This window comes from Borostomias antarcticus, assembly GCF_949987555.1.
Source record: "Borostomias antarcticus genome assembly, chromosome: 16".
Lineage (NCBI taxonomy): Eukaryota > Metazoa > Chordata > Actinopteri > Stomiiformes > Stomiidae > Borostomias > Borostomias antarcticus.
In genome coordinates, this window is record NC_140249.1 from 13277513 (window position 1) to 13299956 (window position 22444).

At 43.0% G+C, this 22444-nt stretch overlaps 1 protein-coding gene across 1 annotated transcript; it reads right to left on the reverse strand.

Annotated features, from left to right (window-relative positions):
• Positions 1 to 3521: 3521 nt before the first annotated feature.
• On the reverse strand, positions 3522 to 5192 carry LOC311319706 (uncharacterized protein). The gene is made up of 7 exons (XM_084451308.1): positions 5105 to 5192; positions 4864 to 4975; positions 4683 to 4754; positions 4343 to 4569; positions 4091 to 4250; positions 3908 to 4002; positions 3522 to 3812 (listed from the first exon to the last, which is right to left on the reverse strand). The coding sequence occupies exons 2-7, from the start codon at positions 4889 to 4891 to the stop codon at positions 3687 to 3689; spliced, it is 708 nt and encodes a 235-aa protein (XP_084307434.1). The 5' UTR covers positions 4892 to 4975; positions 5105 to 5192; the 3' UTR covers positions 3522 to 3686.
• Between the last annotated feature and the right edge of the window lie 17252 nt (positions 5193 to 22444).

Below are 22444 nucleotides of genomic sequence, written 5' to 3' on the forward strand. Positions count from 1 at the left end.
GCCATGAAGTTGACATTTGTAAGTGAGAGCCAGGGATTAATTAACTACACACTTGACTTGTTTAAATGATTCTTCCCACCTCTTCCCTGCGCTGCACTGTACATATGCTAACTCCCGCACTGTCAGTCTCTGGCATGTCCTTAAGACATGAAGTAGATATAGGCTACAGCTACAGTGTGCACAATGCAAAAAATATATAGCTATGCACAATACAATGAACTAGGAAAGACTGCTTTTAGTTATGGTGCTCCTAGAGCAATAGGTTTCCGGAGACTTTTAAATTAGTTGCCTTAGTCACTTTGGACATTTGATGCAGGAATATGGGGTGGAGGTCTGTGTATGTTTTGGATAATGCTGTCATTGAATTTAAATGCATAACATGTATAAAGGTGATTTTATACTGTTATATTGTTATTTTATCGTTTTATATTGTTTATGATGTTTATGCTATGTAACCAGGGCATCATTGTAAATGAGATCTTGGTCTCAATGGGCTCCCCTGACTAAATAAAGACGGATACAAATATACAAATACAATACAACCGCCTGATACAAATCACAATGATGTATTCTAAATGATCACCAGTAATAAAACATGTTTTAAGCCTAACCCTAACGTGTTGAATGATAGACAGTGTCCAGCTGTTTCAAGGTGGTCGGTGCAGTGTTCATACTGTATATAATGTCACCATGATCAAATAGTAAGAGGAGCGTAGACTACTAAAAGCTTCCCATTATCACATGGGAAACATAATCTATTTCTATAAAACTCTAGTCTCACTATTAACTTTTTGGTTACTGTAGCTCATCAACATGAATTTTACAGTTTTTCTCAATTGCTTAACACTAGCAGCGCCAAGCATTTGAAACTTACCAGCATAGCTAGGGGGTGGGTCAAATGCCCCCGCAGTCTTTAGAATGGGAGGCTGTTATTGACACACAATGGCCGCTAGATGGCGCTCGTGTGTGTGTTTGTGACACCAAATGAATGAATTCCATGTTTACTCAGGCCCGGTCGGATTTAGCCAAGCCGCTGGGGTAGGCTTGTGTTGCAGTTTTACCACATTAGTTATTATTTTGGGAATTTGAGCAGAAAGGCATTTTTCTTAACATGTATTATGATATATAGATATATATTATACTAAATAAATATATAATATTTGGGAGGGTTTTTATCGCATTGGGGGGATTTGGAGCACTCGTTGGGGCTGCAGCACCAATCTGGTAATCCGGCTTGTTTACATCCGGACGTGACGTATGTAGCAACATTCTGTGGAGGGCAGTAATAGTTGCATCGACACTGGCCGTAAGAAGAAGTGATTGAATACATTTTCCGCATGTTTGTTGTATTCTATTTGACATGTTCCTTTGCCTCATTTAGCACCAGCTGCAACAATCTCCTCCAAATCCGTTCTCTCCGTTAGCAGGGCTAACGTTGCACTCAGTAGCTTGTGCTTATTAGCTAGGTTTGGTAAAAAGCTTGTGCAGTGGAGGGGTTCTTTTGGGGGAATTATTGGATTATGCCAGCTAACGTTAGTTCCCAAGCTTGTTTGATAACTATTCGATGCAGTATGCCAGGCTAGTGCCTGTCGCCGTCATGAATGAGACGGCCTAGTTTATATACGGCCCCAGCTTTTGTTTGCTTTTTACTTCAAATTAACGTTTTTGTGTTTTGGGGCCAACTCTTAAAATAATATAATACGGCATGCATAGCTAGCGAGAGATATTGCCCCCCGCATCATTTTTGCAACTTTGCAACTGCTTGCTTGCTAGCTAGCTTAGCTAGCCTAACGTTGGGTGTATGAAACTGGATTGTGAACAATTGCACAACCCTCATCCCACGATGGAGGCTATCAACTGGGCTTGGGACTTTGCCTCTCATCGCTAACTGGAAACTGTCCCGGTTGAGCTAATGGTAGGTAACGTTAGCTAGCTCAAACAGTTTTTTATTAGGCTATTATTAGCCTATCCAACCAATGTGATTTAGTTGTAGTATAGGGGAGAGCCGGGACGAAAGTAACGGAGGACGAAAGTAACATGCGCATTTTCTCTAAAACTACGGCAACCTCGAAGACGTGGTTACGTTTGTACATGCATATACCAGTGCCCTAGCTTCATACAAAATTTCGGCACCAACCGAGTTTGTTTGGTGGAGTTATAGCAGGAAAACGTTTTTAAGCGCCATAAGTAAAAAAGTGGTCCCCTAAGTATTTTTCGATTGTAGAATTGTGTTTACTTGTTTAAGTTTGTAAACATATGTAGTTTTCTTAAGACATCTAGTGACTAAATGATAGCATAGGTTTTAAGTTTCATGCGATGAAGTCTTGGAGACTAGCCAGGGATAAGTGACGGGAGAGCGGAGAGGGGCGGAAGTAACAGTAGCCTGCGGGACGAAAGTAACAATAGCTATTTCGCTCCGTGATATTTGACAGTGACTTACAATGCATTTATTTTGTTACATTTACAGAATATGCCGAGAATTAGGGTGAGGTAGACCAGGAGAGGGTTATTCTTCCAAGAAACCTGCAGACAGGCAGCATAGGAGGTCATAGCTGGGCAGCTGTCTGTGCGCTGTATGGATTTAGAATTTATAGCATTTATTTAATCTATACAAACATTATATGGTGTATAATAATATATGTGTTGTGTGTAATAGTATATGTATTGATAGTAAAGAGACTTACAATCCTGAAATACAGAGATACGAGGACCCTTCGTTTGCTGTTACTTCCGCCCCACTGTTGTGTTACTTTGGTCCCGCTCCATAGGGACGAAAGTAACATTCCACTCGGTACGTTCCCAGCCTATTTATGTTAAACTCATATCCCTACTAACACACGCAGGTTGCGCAAACGTTCGACATACGGCCGCTATAGGTGACGATTCGTGCGCGCCGCGTGCGGAAATTACGCGGCCATTTACGGAAACGCGAGATCTGACGTTTAGTAGCCGCTACGTAAGAACGACACGTCATTCCGAAGTTGCGGCCGCGTGCAAAGAACGCACGTGATCACGTGGGCAGGAACCTCCGTTATAAACTCACCTGGCTGACACTAGATTTACAGGTATTTATATGACTTGGTCTGCACGTCTTTTTCGCACGGTGCAAATACGGTGCGGCCGCGTGCAAAAAACGTGGGCAGGAACTTCCGTAATAAACTCACTTGGCTGACACTAGATTTACAGGTATTTATATGACTTGGTCTGCACGTCTTTTTCGCACGGTGCAAATATGGTCACTTACTTACTAAACCCTGACCACTGGCTATATTTAGCATTTGCAGTACCACTGGCTATATTTAGCATTTACCAGTACAAAAACGAATTAATGCTATATGGGGATATAGCAGCAAGCATTATGATACAAACCAATATAAGACTGAACAGTTTAGAACATTTTATTACACAAAGTACATTACAAATTAAAAGTATACATATTTACAAGGATGAGGTTTACGGTCTGTCACATTACGCATAGCCAGAAAAGCAAAAAAAAGCATGTACAAGCTCTGGCTAGCAACCCATTATCTGACAATTGCAAAAGTTCTAAAAACAAAAATGAAACCAGACCGGGAACAGACCGTTGTATCCCACAAAAAAAAGGTTAAAATTTACAAAAACTATTTACAAAAAAGGCATCCATCCTGGCAGGCTGGAAAGGCAGGTTTAGGGAGACGGGCTGGGGGTCACCCACATCTGAATCGAGGGTCTGGGCAGAAGAGGTCATCCTCATCTGAATACTCCACTGTGGTCAGGGCTGGAGCTGCGGTCAGGGGCTGGGCTGGGGAGGTCAGCTGGGCTGGAGCAGATGCCTAAGGACATAATGAAATGGCTGTAAAAGCAAGTCGCATACGTTCATTGGAAGCGTGCCATGTCACTGGATACGAGACTGCCTGACATCACATACCTTTTTGCATCGAGCAGGGGCATGTTTCAGCATCTCCTGCAGCTGGGCAGACACCTCCGTCACAGTGGTGCTTGGCTTACAGGCCATAACTGCACCTTTTAACCAAAAAGGGAATGGTTTCAATGCACATGGCATGAAGCAAAGACAATGTATTATTTTGCGAAAATATGAACAATCCCTTACGTAAAATAACATTGTAGAGGGTCATATTCTTCAGAGGCTTCTTCCCCCTCTTCCCATGGACGCTGTAGACACACCACACTCTGTGTATGGCAATGGCTGACAGCACCCGCCGGACCACATCTGGCAGATCTTTGCCGCCAATGGAACTCAGATATCGTGTCTGCAAAACATAAAGACAATCATTTACTTTTACATTTCCTTAACACTTCTCTGCAAAAATAAGGAACAAAGTTCTGCCTTGAAGTTACTCACCATCTTCCTTTGATGATCCTTGTCCTTCAGCTGCTCCTCCAAGACCAGCAGCTCCTCCTCCGTTTTAGCAGGGTGCAGGTCATCCAGTACTGCTCCCCGATAGCTGTCTGCAGACTCGCCGGACAGTCTCTGCTCCAGTCTCTGCTCCAGCCTCATCATTGTCTGTGCCATCTCCCTCAGACTCTGCATGACGCTGGAGAACTGCTGACACATCATCCTCTGGAAGTCTGGATATTAAACACAGATGTGGCTATAAGTAATTGTACGGTCCCATAATGGATATTCAGCTCAAAGTATATCCCTACATGCAGCATGAAGTAGTTCACAAAATTCAGCATACCAGCATCTGCAGAGCTTGATGGCAACACTGCTGGAGCTGTTGGTCTCACAGGCGATGGCATCAGAGAACTACCTGAAAACCAGAGGATAAAGGGATGAGCAGGAAACTATGGTGCTGGCGGCGTAGTGATTCTGGCATAAGGGGAAGAATCAACTCGACATGAGACATGTCAGACCCTGACCTGGCCGGGGTGCTAATCGCTGATGCATGCTGCTCGTGCCTGGACGTCTGAAGGGCTGAAGGGCCTGGGCTCACAGCGCCTTGGCTCAAAGGACCCGGGCGATGAACATCTACTGCCGAGTAGTGAGATGTGAGATGAGCGAATTAGTGAACTGAGTACATGAGTCTTCAGACAGTCCTGAGTTAACTGTAAGTGTGCAAATATGCATAGACATTTCACCAACACAAACATGCATGGATACCTGCATTGATAACTGGCAGAGCAGGCCTTCCGGCTCTGGCACCTGGCATAGCTGGTCTGGTGTGAGTTCTGCCGACCGGCTGCCTGGGCACTGGAACATATAGTAGAGGTAAATTAGCTCAGATTAGTCAACTCAAGTAGTACTCTTTTGGGACTGTTGAATGCACTTTATTATATTACCTTCGTCACTGGAGTCATAGCGTGTGTTGCGCTGTCTCTTCCTTGTGTCTTGGGAGTTAATCCATTGACGACTGCTGCTCAAACACCTTCGCCAAGGCACTGGCTACTTCATAATGCTCTGTGTGTTCCTCAGCAGAGACAGAGGTTGTCATGGCTCCTCTTGATGTGCTTGTGGAGGTAGATCTGGGAGGTATAGGAGAATGGGCACTCAGAGCAGGAGAACACCCAAGTCTTGCACAGCAATGAGAGAGACCATTAAAAAGGATTATCTCACCTGTAGTACAAGTTCAAATATAGAGTGATTATACGTCATTGTAAATGAGAGCTTACTCTCAATTGATTCACGAGGTTAAATAAAGATTGAATGAATATGTAGCTAGTGGGGGGTTACAACCACACAACTGTGGAGAGAGAATGAGACACTTGGTTCCCTCCTCTACTGGTGTTCATGGCCATGGCCACACACCTGGAATACTCCAACCCTGATTTAAAGGCATAAAAGTGGGGAACACATCCTGGCGTCAGTGATGCGTCTTATGAATCTCACATGTCTACCGCTAACTCAATATCAATATTCCCATTTGTTTATCCCGTCTTTGGAAACGTATGTGCATTTGTACTTACGTGTGCCTGCCTATATTGATGATCAGGTGTTTCTCCACCTAAGGGCTGGCCAGACAGAACCATCAGAGACCATTGGGCTGAGCTGAGGAGAGAGCGACATGTTAGAGTGTGTGTGCATATGTATATGGTGCTCTTCTGTTAATACTCATGAGGGCATTCAACTGAACAAGACTCACAGAGCCTGTGGTGCTGTCCCAGGACTGCCCCTGGCCACGCCTGTCCCCGTCTTAGCGCCTCTTCCTGCCCCGCTCACCTGCTTCTTGCTCAGTTCAAACAAGAACTGGGAGGTTGGCAACTGAGAGCATGGGAGGGGAGAGAGGGAGAGAGAGAGAGAGAGTGGGTGGGTGACCCTCTCGTTGGCTGACATGCACACTCCACAGGACCACGTGCCAAAAGCCAAGATGGCTGCTATAACAAATCCTGCTAGCTAGCCTAGCTCCGTTGTTGGGGCTTCTAGTGTTCTGTTTACGTTAAAATCGGAAAAATGAATGCCTAAAAACAAACACATACTAACGGTGTCGTGGGTTAATGCGAAATCAATGAGTAAGCTAATTATCACATTTTATTCCAAGCGATGAAACAGTACGAACGTGCAGGAGCTCGCGCGAGCCTGTTATTAGGAAACAATGGCCCACAACAACACTTCATAAAAGTTATAGTGTACACAACTGAAATATTCTCACGTTGCCAAGCCAACATTATAATTTAAGCTACAATTACACAAAAGCGAACGTTTTAACAATAATTGCGAGAGTAATTTTACGTAGGCTACTTAGCTAGCCATGTACAGAAAAAGGCTAATCACGTTAGCTGGCTAGCTAGTTAGCCAACATTGGAAAGAGCATCTGCATATAGATAATCATTACAATAGGGTAGCTTGCACATAACGTTGGTGTTTTACTGGGACGATACCAAAATACATAGTATGTATGTATACATTGAAATTGAGATACTTACATGATCTGTGTTGTCGACACAAAGACTGCACAGTCTGGTCTTTCTCAATAATTTCTGTATCAAACGGAGCGGAAGTTTCCAAGTGTGTCTTCTTCGCTGGGTTTAGTGGCGGATGTGCATACCGCCACCTACTGGCACAGAGTGTGTAACTTGTTTGTCTAGTTATTAAATTGTGTCACCTAAAGTAGCCCAATGCTTTGCATTCTACGTTCACTGCTCAGCGTTCATTGCTCACATTTAGGTTGCAAAATTAGGAGTTTATTCATAGGCATATTTTTTATCATTATTTTTATTAGGCCTAGACTGCAAATCTTTAGTGTTAATATTTACTGTAAATGAGAAATTACACACAAAACAGACATGCAGGATTTCTCCTCATTATTACAATTCTGTAACTGTATGACTTCAAAATGTATTTTAAAACCTAAGTAATTTACAAATGTTCTGACCCACTGTGACACATTTCCAATAAAGTCAGATTGGGACTGTGATCTAACCACATTGTCACGTTATTTAATTACATCGTAGTTACGGATTTAAGCAGCAGTGGCGGCTACGTTCCCTTACAGTGTACTTGAGGACGGCTATTTTGGTTATTTTGCGACTGAAAAGGCAAGTGTCAGCTAGGTGTCAGCTAGGTCCGCTGCTGGTGACGTCGCAAAGTTACCACAATTACACCAATGTGTCCCGTCAGTTTTACGTACTGTGTTAGTAGGGATATCCTAGAACGGAAATTACAGTCAATAATAGTGAAGGACGTGTGCAAGTTGTGTGTCACAAAACATGGAATCTCTACCTCTATTAATTTCGAAGTAAATTGGATCAAACGAAAAAGTGTTACTTTCGTCCCGGCTCTCCCCTACTGTTGTATGGGTGGGGGTTGCAGAGGGCTACAAACAAGAGTGTGAGGCAGCTCTGTAGGTCATTGAAGGCTATATATTATTATGATATGGTTGATAATAGTGAAGAACATGTGCAAGTTGTGTGTCATAAAATGTAAAAAAAGTACACATCAGCTTATCACAGAGTTGGCTGTAATATAAGGTTGCCCCCTGTCCTTTGACATTCGCTACCCGCAGACAGACGGCATATTTGCATGTCAATGTATGCTCAAACTAATTTGAATTTCGTGGGGGTTGGGGGGGTTAGTTAGGGTGAGGAAAACGATGCGCGGTCTCTTTAGCCCTGAGACCATCAGGCAGGCAGCTCAGGAAGGCTATATATTAGTATGATATTATGTCTAATAATACATTTGTTGAAAGTAACGAGAATTACATGCCCAAAAAACAGAGATAGGACACGAACATTACAGTTGATAATAGTGAAGGACAAGTTGTGTCATAACATTTGGAATCTCTATCTTATTTTCGTTGTAGATGGAATCAAACCAAAAAATGCGAATTTTGAACCGGCTCTCCCCTACCTACACCGAGACCAATTAAATTGGGTGATAAGTGATACGATGATAGGCCTATAAAAACATACATGTTCAAATAAAATGCCAGATCAGATGCCACATAAACTAAAGTAAACATCATCTTATTGCCACCCCTGAAAAATGCCTTGCCAACCCAGTTGCCACCCTAAGTGTAGGCAATTAATCTTTATTTTTTATTTTTATGTTGATTGTAAATGTTGGTGATATTTCTCCGTAGTTCATGTAAACGTTTTACTCACCAGTTTACAATTAACTTTGCCCTAAATAGAGAAAAAAATGGTTGCACCCGTGACCCGCCCACCTGACTGACCTGCAGAAACCACAACAATACTAAGCTAACGTTACGTGGTGACTGGAGCGATCCTCACTACCACAGCATATTTCCAGAGTGAGTCAGGTAAGCAAGCTATAATTTGTTTGTTGTTGCTTTATGTTTAAAATGTTCAAATGTTCTGTCAAGTTTGACAATGTGAAATATGTGATAGAGCTCAACCACATGACTATTGTTATTGTATGACATGAGTTATTCTAAACTCTTTGGCTTACATACTGAAGCGGGGGGGGAATCTAGCTTCACATCAACTAGCTAGCTAGCACTAGTGAAATGAGACAACTGTTTCCCTCAGCGTGCGCTGTTGTCAAATGGTAGCCTGTAATGAAATGAGACCATCATGGTTTTCCTCAGCTAGGCCTATTTGCATGTCAATGTAAACCCGTGGGGGTTGGGGAGGGCTACAAGGTATGGCTTTTGGTTAGCCTACAGCCCTACCAAGAAATGTTAGTTCTGCTTCATTCCCACAGCAATTTTCTATAGGGAGGCTTTAGCGGCTCTCAACCTCAAGTACAAACCCTTCTCTACATGGCCGCTCAGAAGATCTACAAGTCCAACTGGGCAGCCAGGGTCCGTGCCACAGTGGTGTGGATGAAGACGCCCCACAAGGCCAAAGTGGTCTTGAAGGAGAAGCAGCAATTGCTCAGTGAGATCACATCTCAGTACATTCTTTTGATTATAGATGCATGATTGAAAAATGAATGATATTAAAGTGTAATGCTAATTTATCGTTTTTTGAATCATGCTTTTTATTATTTTGTCATTAAAGATAACAGCAACATACAATATGTTATTCACTCAGTTAGGCTATACGGAAATTAATGCTAGTAAATTGATAGATTTTGGGTGACTAATTTTGTTTGTGTGTGATTTGTTTGTGTTTTCCTGTCAGTTGGACCCACAGCTCAGGAAGTAGGTGGAGAAGGACAGAGTCAACAGCATGGACACAGGGGACTTCAGGAAGGCAGAGGAGTTTGTGGAGCCGATGCGTGTGCTGCACACATCCACACTCTGTGTCTCCAGTGAAAGAAACCATACCTGTGGCCAGATCATTCCAATCCTCTAAAAGTTGCAGGCCCATTACACTGTGCGCCAGGGGGACTCTGCCCAGCTAGCAGATCATGAGTGGGCAGCCAGCGGCCCGCTGACGACCAACTCGGCGGCCCTACGTCCTCCGTCAGTGCGTTGGTGGCTTGCTGCTCACACTGCACCACCCTCCCCACACACTGCATGCTAATGCACTCTATACGTTGCTATGCTAATGCATGTAATATTGCTAATAATGCATTCAATAAATGAGAACAGATGTGTGAACTTTTTTTAAATTTTATTTAAAGTAGCACATCAATATAACAGATTAATGCAATACTCGTAAGAGGAGACAGGTACAGTAAAGAAAATGTTCAAAAGCAGCATAACGAACATACAGTACATAACATATATCAGCATACATATAGTACACTATGAACAGCATATGACATTATGGAGATGTACACTAGACATGGTAGGCTATATAAATACTCTAGACAGATGGCATGTACAGTAACAATCAATAGTTTGGACACCTTCTCATCCAGTTGAATGCAAAGGTGTCCAATCTTTTGACTGGTACTGTAACTGTACACAACTGTGCACACAACTCAGGTGTACAGTAGTCTGATGGCTGTACAACAAAAGCAGAATAACCTGGGGGGTTGTGTGTAGTCAAGACGTCATGGCCGATCTAAAACACAGAATTCAAAATAAATTTGACTTTGTAAATGGCTGAAAGAATTGGTCTTTGATAAGTATATATAATTAAAAAAATGTGAACAGGTCAGAAAAAACAAACACCAACCATAAGAACTGGCGTCGCATGCTGTGGTTTGTGGACGATGTGGCGTGGAGTCCCATGTTCGGGCCCCAAGGTAGGTGGTCTAAAATAAGATTAAAAATAATATTAAGATAAAGTAGGTGGTCTAAAATAATATTTAAAATAATATTAAGATAAAGTCTAGACCAAGTGCCCGGCTATAGAGTACCTGGTCTGCACGTATTCATGGGTTTCAAATGTAGTCCTAGACCTGCCGGACCAACACAGGTGTTTCAAATTAATGAATTAGTTCTACTGCATAAGATAAATTGAAACACCTGTGTTGGTCCCCAATATGGCAGGTCTAGGACTACATTTGAAACCCATGAATATGCTGGTCTGTGCTAATCTTCACTGTTCTGTGCTAGTATAACAGTAACATCCTGGTTCTACTCTGGTCTCCATACCTGTTCTCTGTACTGGTCCTCATGTCTCCTCTCGCCCTTCGCCTGCATCATCACCTCAAGTTTTTCCCAGTTTCTGGCACCTTCCAGTTTGGATGTGCCAGAGCCCATAGGCCACCTGGGCTGGAGGGAGAGACAGGACAATTAACCAAGTGAAAGAGACAGAAATACTGCACACAGAAGAGACATTGATATGACTGTCCAGCCTGTGATAGACATCTGAAGTTTTGCAGAATCTAATAAGATGGCTAATTTTAGCAATAATAGCTTAGCTAGCTAGTAGTGCCAACTGCCTACCTAGCACAGCCTACTCATTGACCAAATGAACATGGGAACTTTCACAGACGTTGCCAGAGCATTTGGGACAGTTAGCTATTCTGTTCTCTCTCAAAATGATTAAAGATTGGCTTATAGCCAATCAGACGACGATTACATTGACAAAACTGTAGCTAGCTAACGTTAGCCGAGATGAATTTGCGTCAGGCAGCCTAATGGTGGCCAACGAACAAAGGCCCTCCACAACGCCTCACAAAAGTTCAAGAAACGGTCACAACTGAAATGTTTCAAAGTTGCCAACTCAACGTTACAATTACCACAAAAAGCAGAATGTATAACACTCATGGCGACAGAGTAATTTTAGCACTAGCCTAAGCACTAGCCTAGGTATGCTGCTAACGTTGGAGATGAAGTAAACATGGAGATGTTACAACGCCTGTTGCTCATAGCACTAGTGCTTATTCATGTATATTGTCCTCTTATTTCGGTTATTTCAGTTATAATATTTCAGTTATTCAGTCCCTCATCACCTTTGCGCTAGCTCGCTACCTAGCTCGCTAGCTAGCTCGCACTCCACTGGAGAGTAAACAAACAGTGCGCCCCACAATGCACAGCGCATCTGACTACGGGTCTTTTTTTAGGTCAAACATGTTGCGTCCGTCCGAGAACGGGCGGTTTCACACAACTGGAGCTTCCTAGAAATCGGTTGTGACCGCTCCGAAAACACCTCTTCAGGAGGGTCTCGGAGCGGCTGTTTTAGTGCACACTTGTCTGCGATTGTTGTGTTCACACAGGCCCATACAGAGCGCTCTCGGGCCCAAAGCTCGTTGGTGCGAACAAACTGTGTTCGGAATCGCTCCCTATTCACTATATTGAACTATATAGGGCGTCAGCCATTTTGGGCTGAACGAGGGAGCGATTCCGAACACAGCTTATGTGTGAAACCACCCTAAGTTACTCCCTTTACGCACAAATATAATGAGCGGATATTTATTCTTGATAAGTTCATGAGGTAACTTACAGTAGGATTGATCATTTTGTGTGCATAAACAGTGGCTAAGCATAAAACATAAACACACAGAGCTAGCTAACATACAGTGCTAACATAAACAGTGCTAGCTAACATAAGCAGTCGGCAACATTACAGTAACGTCAACATTACGGGTAAGAATGGGCTAATGTTAGCGAAGCTAGCCAAACTTACATCATCGACGAGATCCAAATTGTTGTCACGTCTCTAAATCCCCCAAGCTCCTCTTCTGATGAGCTGGACTCAAATACAGCCTCTAAAACCTCAACACATCTCCTGTTTTTGTGTTTGTTTGCTCATTTTATCTTCTCCGGTAGCCTAAGTTCATTCAGGTAACGTTAGCCCAGCCGGATTCAAAACATCCTCCCTAGTTGTTTGCAAACCACATGGCACAGTTTTATCCAATGGGGGGCTCTCTTGATAGAAAGTGGTGTATAATGTGGATGGTCATTGGTTTATTATGTCTGAGACTGATAGACAGCTGAATCCATGGGGAAAGCGCCAACCAATGGAGATTCAGAGAAGGCGGCGTAGGCCTTCAGGAACCAATCATAAACGCTGTAAATCTCAAGACACGAAACAGACGTCTTATACACAAAACAACGGTGTAAAATTATGTATATGATTTCTGTGCGTGTTGATATGGCGGAAAAATCTATAAAAACGTACGACGCCACCGCGGGCGCAGACTCCAGAGGGATAAAGCACAGTTCTTTTTACTCACACCAATGCTCCTATATAATTATAATTATATTATACTCCCAGTTATATTATATATTTGCTTTGTCCAGATTGCCAGTTGAACAAAAACGATCCAAGTGCCAAGTGCAACATTGTAACATATTATTCCCTGAACCAATGCAAACGGTCTAGAGGGTTGAATAGCCTGCACCCCTAGTAATTTTGCATTCATTCAATAGCCTACATAAGCATTCACATCCATAAACATAAGGCTGTGTTTTCAAGACATTCACAGCATTTCAAAATTCAACATTTGCATCATAGACTATTGAGTGCTATTCGTTTGAAGACATTTGACCTGTGTTGAGCTGATAGCATACGTTTTGAGATTAAACATAGTTTTATCTAAATGAGCCATTGTGTGAGTTTAACCTTTTGCATTCATTGTTGAAATCACATATAGTCTACCACAAAAATATTATTGCTGTGCACATTCTTATATCCATATGTAAGGATGGATTATTCATTCAACCTTGATTCCTATAAAAAAAAAACATATTGATGAACCTAGGCGACATCTGCTGGGAGAAAGTAGCATTGCAGCCTTCAGGTCAGGTAAAAAAAGATGGCTGACCGGCTTTTAGCCAGAATACACTAAAAAAATGACCAAACTACCTTTTCCTGGTGGGATTTCGAAGTTTCAAAAACACTGACACGTAAAACGCACATATCTAGGAAAAGTCATGAAAGCAGGGCGCTGTAACTTGAACGGTTGCAGAGAATTATTTTTTAATGTAGTTGCATGGGTCACCTTGACCCACCCTCAGCTATTCTAGTGTTAAACACGTTTTTCAAATGAATACCTGCATTTCTCAAAACTCTACACACAAACCACAAAAACACACATAAAATGCTAAACTGTACACTTCTCCTGCAAGATAGCACTTTGCCCTCAAAACAAGTTTAACCTCTTTTCACAAATTGAACTTTGTATTCAAATGACACACAGCCATCACCACAGCCACCATATGAGTAGACACTTCTAGCACCAATTGAACACTGGTGTACAAAATGGAAAACACTACTGTCTGAATGGAAAACACTCCATAATTCCTTTGCATGTTCATGCTGTAACACTTGGTCCTATTGTAACATATTACAGTATAATGTTTTACGTATGGTATACTCAAATATAAAACAATACACATGCGGTAACAGAAAACATTTTATTCCACACTCAAAAGCAATGACACAACAACAAAGAAAACAGAGTTAGGCCACATCCTGCCTTTAGTACCTGTCTGGCCAAAGGACCTCATCAACATCGCAGGCAATGTTCTCCTTGGCCAGGCAACGGGGGAAGTGGCGCCTGGAATGCCGCATGAACCCCTGACATTCCTCCGCCGTGATCATAGACGGCCTTTGCTATGTTTCACCGATTTCAACTGAAACGGGCCCCGCCCTCGCTAGGGCCCCTGACTATAATTCGATAGTCACCCCTTTCCTCTCACTAAGAACATGACTGATGGTGTCAAAAATATAAACTAGTAAATTCTCAAACTAAATCAAATACACATAATTAAAAATAATCTCTATAAGCAATTACTATTTGGGGTTAAATAATCCTACCAGGCCAAAAGTTCATTTGTCGGAATTTCAGATATAGTCGGACTAGTCTATAAGCTATAAATTCATTTTGGGTCTTTTCTTTTACCGTACTTCGCCTCGCGGCACCCGTCTGCTTTCAGCTAGCTACCTGGCTTGTCCTAGCTGGCTCGTCCTAGCTGGCTTGTCCTAGCTGCGTACACTGTGCAGTGTAGCTATGTCAGGAAAAAGAAAAGCGCTTTCTCTCAGTGAAAAACAGAGTCTCCTCGAACGATATGACAAGTTGCTGAAAACTAGTCAGCGAGAGGCTGCAGAGAAGCTTGCTGTTCCCCAGGCTACCTTATGTAGTCTCCTCAAGCAGCGAGAATCTTTATGGAGTGGTTGAAGGAGTGGGATCGCAAATTGAGCCAAGAGAGGAAGAAGATTCTGCTGCTTGTTGACAACTGTACGGCCCGATATGAAGAACACCACACTGAGAAACATCCGAGTTCAGTTCCTGCCGAAGAACACAACTTCAATTCTCCAGCCATGTGACCAGGGGATCTTCAGAACAGATAAAGCTTACTTTCGCAAGGAAATGGCACGCACTTTGCATCGGATTGTATTTATTTTTGTGTGGACTGACTGAGCCAAAGAGCTGGATACAGGTGAGGCAGTCTTTTTCAACAAAAAACAATTTGGCGATCTAGCGGTCAAGGACATTGAACAAACGTCGCGATAGGGGCATCAGTGGATTTGACTCGACCCACAGAATCCAACAAGCCCAAACATGACATGTTTTGAGTTGAATTCGGTTATAATAATCATCCGCTTATAGTGATCAATTTGACCCGGCTGGACATGATCACTATAAGTGGATTCCACTATAATAACAAAGCATGCCTTAATTAAAAGAAATCACACTCTTGTGAATATGGGTCAATGGTCATTGAATATGGGTCTTTTATTTTATACATTTTTTTTCTTATTATAATTGCTCTTGAACCCCCAGATGGTTAAGGCCGGCTCTGGCCATAATGTCCTCACAGGCCTCCTCCATGGCCTGGAGCAGTGGGACGCGTTGTTGTGGATTTCTCTCATACATCTCCCATCTCCACGCAGAGAAGAACTCCTCGATGGGGTTGAGGAAAGGGGAGTATGGAGGGAGAAACACAACTGAAAGGTTTGGGTGGTCGGTGAACCAGTCTCGGACCTCAGCAGCCTGGTGGAAACTCACGTTGTCCCAGACCGTAGTTGAGCTGCTGTGGGCCAAAGAACTGGTCTGGCGGAATGAGGTGACAGTGAAGAGTGTCCAGGAATGTCAGAAGAGCAGTATTGTAGGGTCCGAAGCTGGCATGGTGATAGAGGATGCCGTGGTGAGTCATGGCAGCACACATTGTTATGTTCCCTCCGCGCTGGCCAGGGACCTCCACGATGGCCGATGGTATTCCTGCCCCGATGCCTTTTAATCACGAGGTTGAAGCCCGCCTCGTCGATGTCTATGAACTTGTGCAGCTCAGCGGCCGCATCTAGCTCCAGAACTCTCTGAAATAGACAGCATGACAGTGTCAGACATGGACCTGGAGCGGACAATACAGTATGCCATTGTGATACAATGTGAAGAAACACTGTAACTGCATCATATTACAGGTGCTGAATATAGGACTTACTTGCACATATTCATGGCGCAGTGCTTTGACCGGATCTGAATTTCTGTAGAATGGGACTCTGTACACCTGCTTCATTCACACAGAATTGTGTCGCAGGACACGGTCCACTGTGGCCAGGCTGACTGCATTGACCACCTTGGTCTTCAATAATCCTCTGCTGTATTTGTCTCAGGGTTATGGCATTGTTCTCCAAGACCATGTCGATGATTGCAGTCTCCTGCTGGGTTGTCAGTGGACGTCCCCTCCCAACACCGCGTGGTCATCTTTCATTCCTGCAAAAGATACAGATACAGTAACATAATTAAATATTGTAGGAATGCGGTTCCCAATCTCATCATATGTGCATTACATGCTTTGCTTTGTTTACAGTACTACGGTCCACTTACAACACTATATTCTACAGTGATCATTGCTCACTACGTACAGTAAAGTCAAGAGAGTAGTATTCCTCACCTATGCTCATTCCTGAATGTCGGTATGATGGATGCCACCGTGAAGCGGCTCAGGTTGGGTTGGACCCTCAGGCCGGCCTCCTTCATTGTCAACCCATGGTTGAGGACATGGTCAATGATAGTGGCCCAAATCTCTCCTTCTCCCTCCTTTCCCTCCTCCTCCCCCTCCTTGTCATCCTCTTCCTCCTCCTCCTCCTTGTCCTCCTCTCCCCCTATCTTGTCCTCCTCCTTGTCCTGCTCTTCCCCCTCCTTGTTCTCCTCTTCCTCCTCTCACTCATACTCCTCTGCCTCTCTGGATACCTCTCTCTTCAACTTCATCCATTGTTCTCCAAACCAGGAGCTCACCCTTTTATATTGCTCAAGCTCCGATTGCAAATTGCTCAACAGACTTCAGTGTTTAGCAATTTGATTGGTTCAATGTTCCTGGTGAATACAGTGAGATTTTATTGGAAAGGAGTGTGCAAAATATAGACTTGTGTGTAGTGTTTTGAGAAAAAGGTGGTTTGGAATTGACAACTGAGTGTAAAGCTGACGTGTGTGTTTGCAGCTCAGCAGAATTGGCTTAGTGATTTGGTAAACGAGTCAAAGATTGTGCACATTGTGTACAAGTTCCAGTTTTTGTGTTTAAGCAATTGAGAAAAACTGTAAAAGACCAAGGTGCTTGTAGGAGGGCACTCTCAGTTTCAGAAACATCCAAAGTGCAAATGTACTTTATTATAATAACAATAATAATATGAATATTAATAATACTAATGATAATAATAATAATAATAATCAGTGTTTAAACATTCATTCAATTGTGTTGTGGCAGTTGTCTTCAAACCCTCGCTCAGTAATGATGTGAGCCAGTGACTCATAGTGTAGCGCTTCCATCGCCACAGAGCTCCTCTTCACCACAAGCAGGAAGGGAGAGGGTTTCCTGCAGCAGGATGAGGTCCCCATGTGCTCCTAATTATCTATCTGGTTTTTGGAATACAGTAGTACAAAAAAAGACAGCTGTGGGCCCACTGAAAAATACATTAAACACACATCTGCTACAACCCACCACAGGGAACAAACAAAGGAAGCGCAAGATGAAGGGTTCCAGCAGGAGCCTGACACAGAACACCAACTCACGCCTATTTTTAGAAATGGGAGTGTGTTTTGTCATGCTCTATTGAAATAGATCACCTTCTGAGGTAGTCCCGCTGGCTGCTGTGGTAGCATGATGCTAACAGAGAGGAAGCTAATGAGTCTCCATCACTGAGATGGGAGCGACTGAGGGAAAAGGTCTCTCTCTCTGGCTTGGGCGTGGAGTTCTTCTATCGAGGAGCCGCAATTATTGAAGAATCAACCGAGACTGTCAGGCCCTTTTTTCAGTACCCCTGTGTCCACAAATACTAGCTCTCTCGGTTTGGTGGTGTACGGGGGAAAGCATGTGGACATTTTGAAAAACAGTAATCTGTAATCTTCAAAATGAACACTTTGGGGCGAATTCACTAAAGCAAATTGCGCCCGCTAATTGCACCATTACATTGCGCGTCAGTTGCGCCAGCTACAGATGTGGGAAGTTAGAAATGTAACTTGCTGCAGCATTTCACGTCGCGGTATTTGGCAGGGAAATCCCGTTGGAAATCTCGTGGGATTTCAGACGGGTGTTATTTCGTTTTAGTGATGCACCACCGCCAGGTGGCGTCTTTGAGTAGATTTAGCAGGCTGGGCTCAGTGTTTTTCTCCTATAGTCTACGAATGAAGCATCATTAAATTTCACATTCTTTAATTTAAATGGTCTGTTGTAAAGCACTTTGAGCTGAAGGTATCTGTATGAAAGGGGCTATACAAATAACGTTTAATTGTTATTATTACCTTGTTCTCAAACACATGTTTTATCCATCTCGATGTAATTTAATTATTACGAACACCTATAATATATCTAGGCCTACAGTAGCCTATCTATCTCGGCAACTGACGTCGGGTCAAGACGTGGTGGCTGTTAGGTCAAATGCGCAAAATAACAGTATTGTAAATATAATTTGTTAGTAAAGATGTGGTGAACGTGAGGGTTTTGCGTTTTGTTTCTGGAACGCATTCAACTGGTAGGCTACTCGTAAACCCCGGAAGTAAATTTGAAGACAGGGCACCAGCTAATGTAGCCAAGTCTGAGCGCAGTAGGCTATATGGCTTCAGCACGATACAAAGAAAAAATAAGCTTGATCGGAGGTGTGGATCCATACAAAATTGAAATAGTCGCTCATTGCCAATCATATCCGGACATTAACTATCTTGTGCATAGCGGCAGGTTTGACAGTGAGACATCAACCGATAATTGTAATAATGCGATTATTGAAATGGTATTGTGAACGCCTTTATCTGATTTCCAAAATCGGGGTAAGGTCCATAGGACGATTGTGGGTTTTCATTTGCACATAACTATATTTTAATAAAACATTGAAGTCCGCCTGTCAATGACTTTCCCTAAAATTGTGTTCTGTTGCACCCCCTATTGTTAAATTATAAATGAAAAAAACATACACAATATTTTGTTATTTGAATGATCTTGAATATATATATTCAAGATCATTCAAATAACAAAATATCGTGTATGTTTTTATTTATTTATACCGGCCGCCAGCTGTTCAATGAACGGCTATAGGGGATGCGCAGTTTCGCGCTGGCTACAGCCTATTATATGAACAGTTTCGCGCTGATGTAGGCTATTATAAATAGGCCTAAGTATTATTCATTGAGGGAGCTTGGACTCGCTGGGGAATGGTGGAGAGACACAGAGCCTCCCCAGACGCGACATCTCCAGTTGGCTGTGTATTTGAGCTGCCGCCTCAACCGTGCGTATAAGAGCAGAGCGCATCATATAGCTACAACTAGTAGCCCATAGCCATTAAAACGGCTTATTGTTTTATTCATATATCAACTAGATAATTCGATAATAATGAGTAGCCTAGTAGGCTATAAAATGAATTCAATAGGGCAAGCCTTAAGTTGTAGCCTAGGCTACAGTACAATCACAAGACGCATAGGCCTAGCCTATCGTAAAAAGCGTTGCGTTCTCATAGGCCTATATTAACTTAGATAATTATTAATTATGCTCTGGTCATAATGTCCGTTGAAAATAATTCCCTCTAAGCAGAATTTGAATTGTATTAAAATAGGCTAAAGTTAAATTTCCACATATTCTGATTCCTTCTAGGTCTATATAAAAAAAAAACATTTTTCTAATGTGTAGCCTATAGGCGATGAACAAAACAGCCACAATGTAGCCTGCTTAGCGAGCGAGAGGGCAGTCTACCATAAAGTGTATAACCATAATGTAATATATCTAGACTACATGCATTGTGGTATTTCTTTATATAGCCAATTGTTTCTCAATAAACAGTTAAGTCATCCTGAGTCCGAATGTAGGCTAATAGTCCGGCAGCTCTAAATGCCTTCACAATCAATGAGACATGGTTGTAAAAATGATGTTTTATTGATGAAAAGGGTAAAACTGGAAAACATGGAGAGTCATTGCATTGATCGATGCAGTCCGCTACCAGCAAACACTGAAAATACAGGTCCTCCAGCGAACCTGGACTAGACTATTGTAACCCCCCCCCCCCCCCCAAATTCTTTTATATTCAAATAAACTGGATGAACCGGTTTCCTAGCCCTGGATCGTGGGAGGGGGGTAGCCTGCGTTAGCGGGTGCTTTGCCATGACCGGCCATTGAATTCGCTAGTTTGATTGATAGATTGATGGATTAACGTCCAAAGTAGATTGTGCAAGTATTGTATAGGCCCATGTGTAAGAGATGAATGGCTGTAAGCATGAACTCAGCCAGAGGTAGGCCCTACTGTAGATTATCAGCATTATCACCAGTCTCAATTTATGTCTCAATTTATGTGTTGCCATTCATTTAAACCACCATCTCATCTAGACTACTTCTGTTGCTGCATTTTTACATTTATGCTTTCATGATTTTAGAGCGCAATAAACATTTTCCAGGATTCCAAAAAGTCCATCCATTCATCCAACTTTGTTCTGAGCGCAGCGCAGGCTGGTAGCCTACTGTCAAGGCTCACGACTGATGCACTCCCTTAACACGTCTCGCATCCCCAGGCCATCAAGAGAATTTCAATATGAAAGACCTTGGGATTCCAGGAGTCAAGGCCGTTTCAGACGGGGAGCGACATTCCGCCTGCGTTCTGCTCGGAGCGGGGGACGCACGCGTCCTGCGCGCAGCGGGGAAAGCTGACTACAATTCAGCTCTTGTCGCGGGCGGGCGTGTGCAGCCTAGTTCCATATGAGAACACTCCTCGGTCCAATTCCGTATAGTAGATCAGCCTGTGTACTTTCAACGAATGTATTATTAGACATAATATCATAGTAATATATAAAGCCTTCAACGACCTCCTGCTGCCTGCCTGATGGTCTCAGGGCTAAAGAGACCGCGCGATCATTCCTCTAGCTGCTTTGCTGCTAATGCGAGTTCGTCTCCGTTCCTGCCCGAGAAACAGAAGTTGAACTTATAGCATCAAAATAGCTACAGGAATCATCGTTGTAAAGTTAGCTATCTGCTTTTTAGCCACCGACAGCTACCGTTAATATTATGGAAGCTGCTGTCGTGAGCTAACGTGCTATCACGGTCTCATCGTGCAGCTTCACAGCCTGCTATTAGCAGACAGCATTAAGTTGACAAAATCACACTTGCACATCATTGGAATTCCAACCATTTATATGGGATTTATCATTCAACTAAACATGGAACCTGAATACTACCTGATATTTCAACCTGCTGCCATCAGTGATCGGCGCGTCTGCTTGTTTGAGTCATGAATATCTTACGCAGTTATATTCCATGTGTCCCAAAACTGTTAAATCATTCCCCATGTAGTTCACTATGAGTCACACTCAATACATCCATGGTAATAGGGAGGGAGTGAGTGAACCATTTCAAACACATCTCTGGTCATCTCCGTTAGCCATCTTACTCGTCCTGATGCCATGTTCCATATGAGAACACTCAGCCTAATGTATTAAACTTCTACTTGTCCCGACAGTTAACAGATATAGACCCGGCGACAGTTACAGAGATAGAAACTATAAATAGATAGGCTTTGTTCGTAATAATTAAATTACAACCAGACAGACAACAAGGAGTTTGAGAACGGAAGGCTCATCTAATGTGCGAGCAAGCAATGGGTCAATGAGTGGTATTACTGCGCCCCTATGGGCAGGCGAGCGGTGGTGCGGAATGACGTAAAGCGCCTGTTAGAATACCGCGGGTCAAGTTACATTCTTATGTTCCCACATCTGTATGTGCTCCGTTTAAAAAACCTATTCACTAAAGACATTGCGCTAATAATATCCCAGCGCAAATATGCCCATTCGGTGTTTGCGGCTGAGTGCAATTTGCTGCTGATATAGGAAATGACTATAAATACTGCGCATACATATCATTGGACGATGGCAGACAGAAAAAGAAAGATACGATTTTCAGACAGCGAACTTGAAGGCCTCAAGGACGAGGTTCAAAAACATGTCTCACAGCTTTCCGCAAAAAATATCACGACTGCAGCAAAAAATCATATTTGGGGTTTAATTTCCCAATCAGTCAGTGCCATTTGTGTGTGTAAACGCGGAAGACTGCAAACGGAGGTGGAATGATTTGAAAAGACGAACAAAGGAAAAATTGTCATTTTATGTTATGCAAGTTGCAGCACGATGATCTGGCATACTTTTGGGGGAGTGTATAACATTGCCCCACCGGTACGATCTAGGCATCTAAACGGCTTTTCAGGATTCCAAATGTGCACTCAATCACACCGCGCATCCTGGTGTGAGCCCAGTTGTACGCAGCCTCTCCAACGTTGGAAGGATTACGCACGG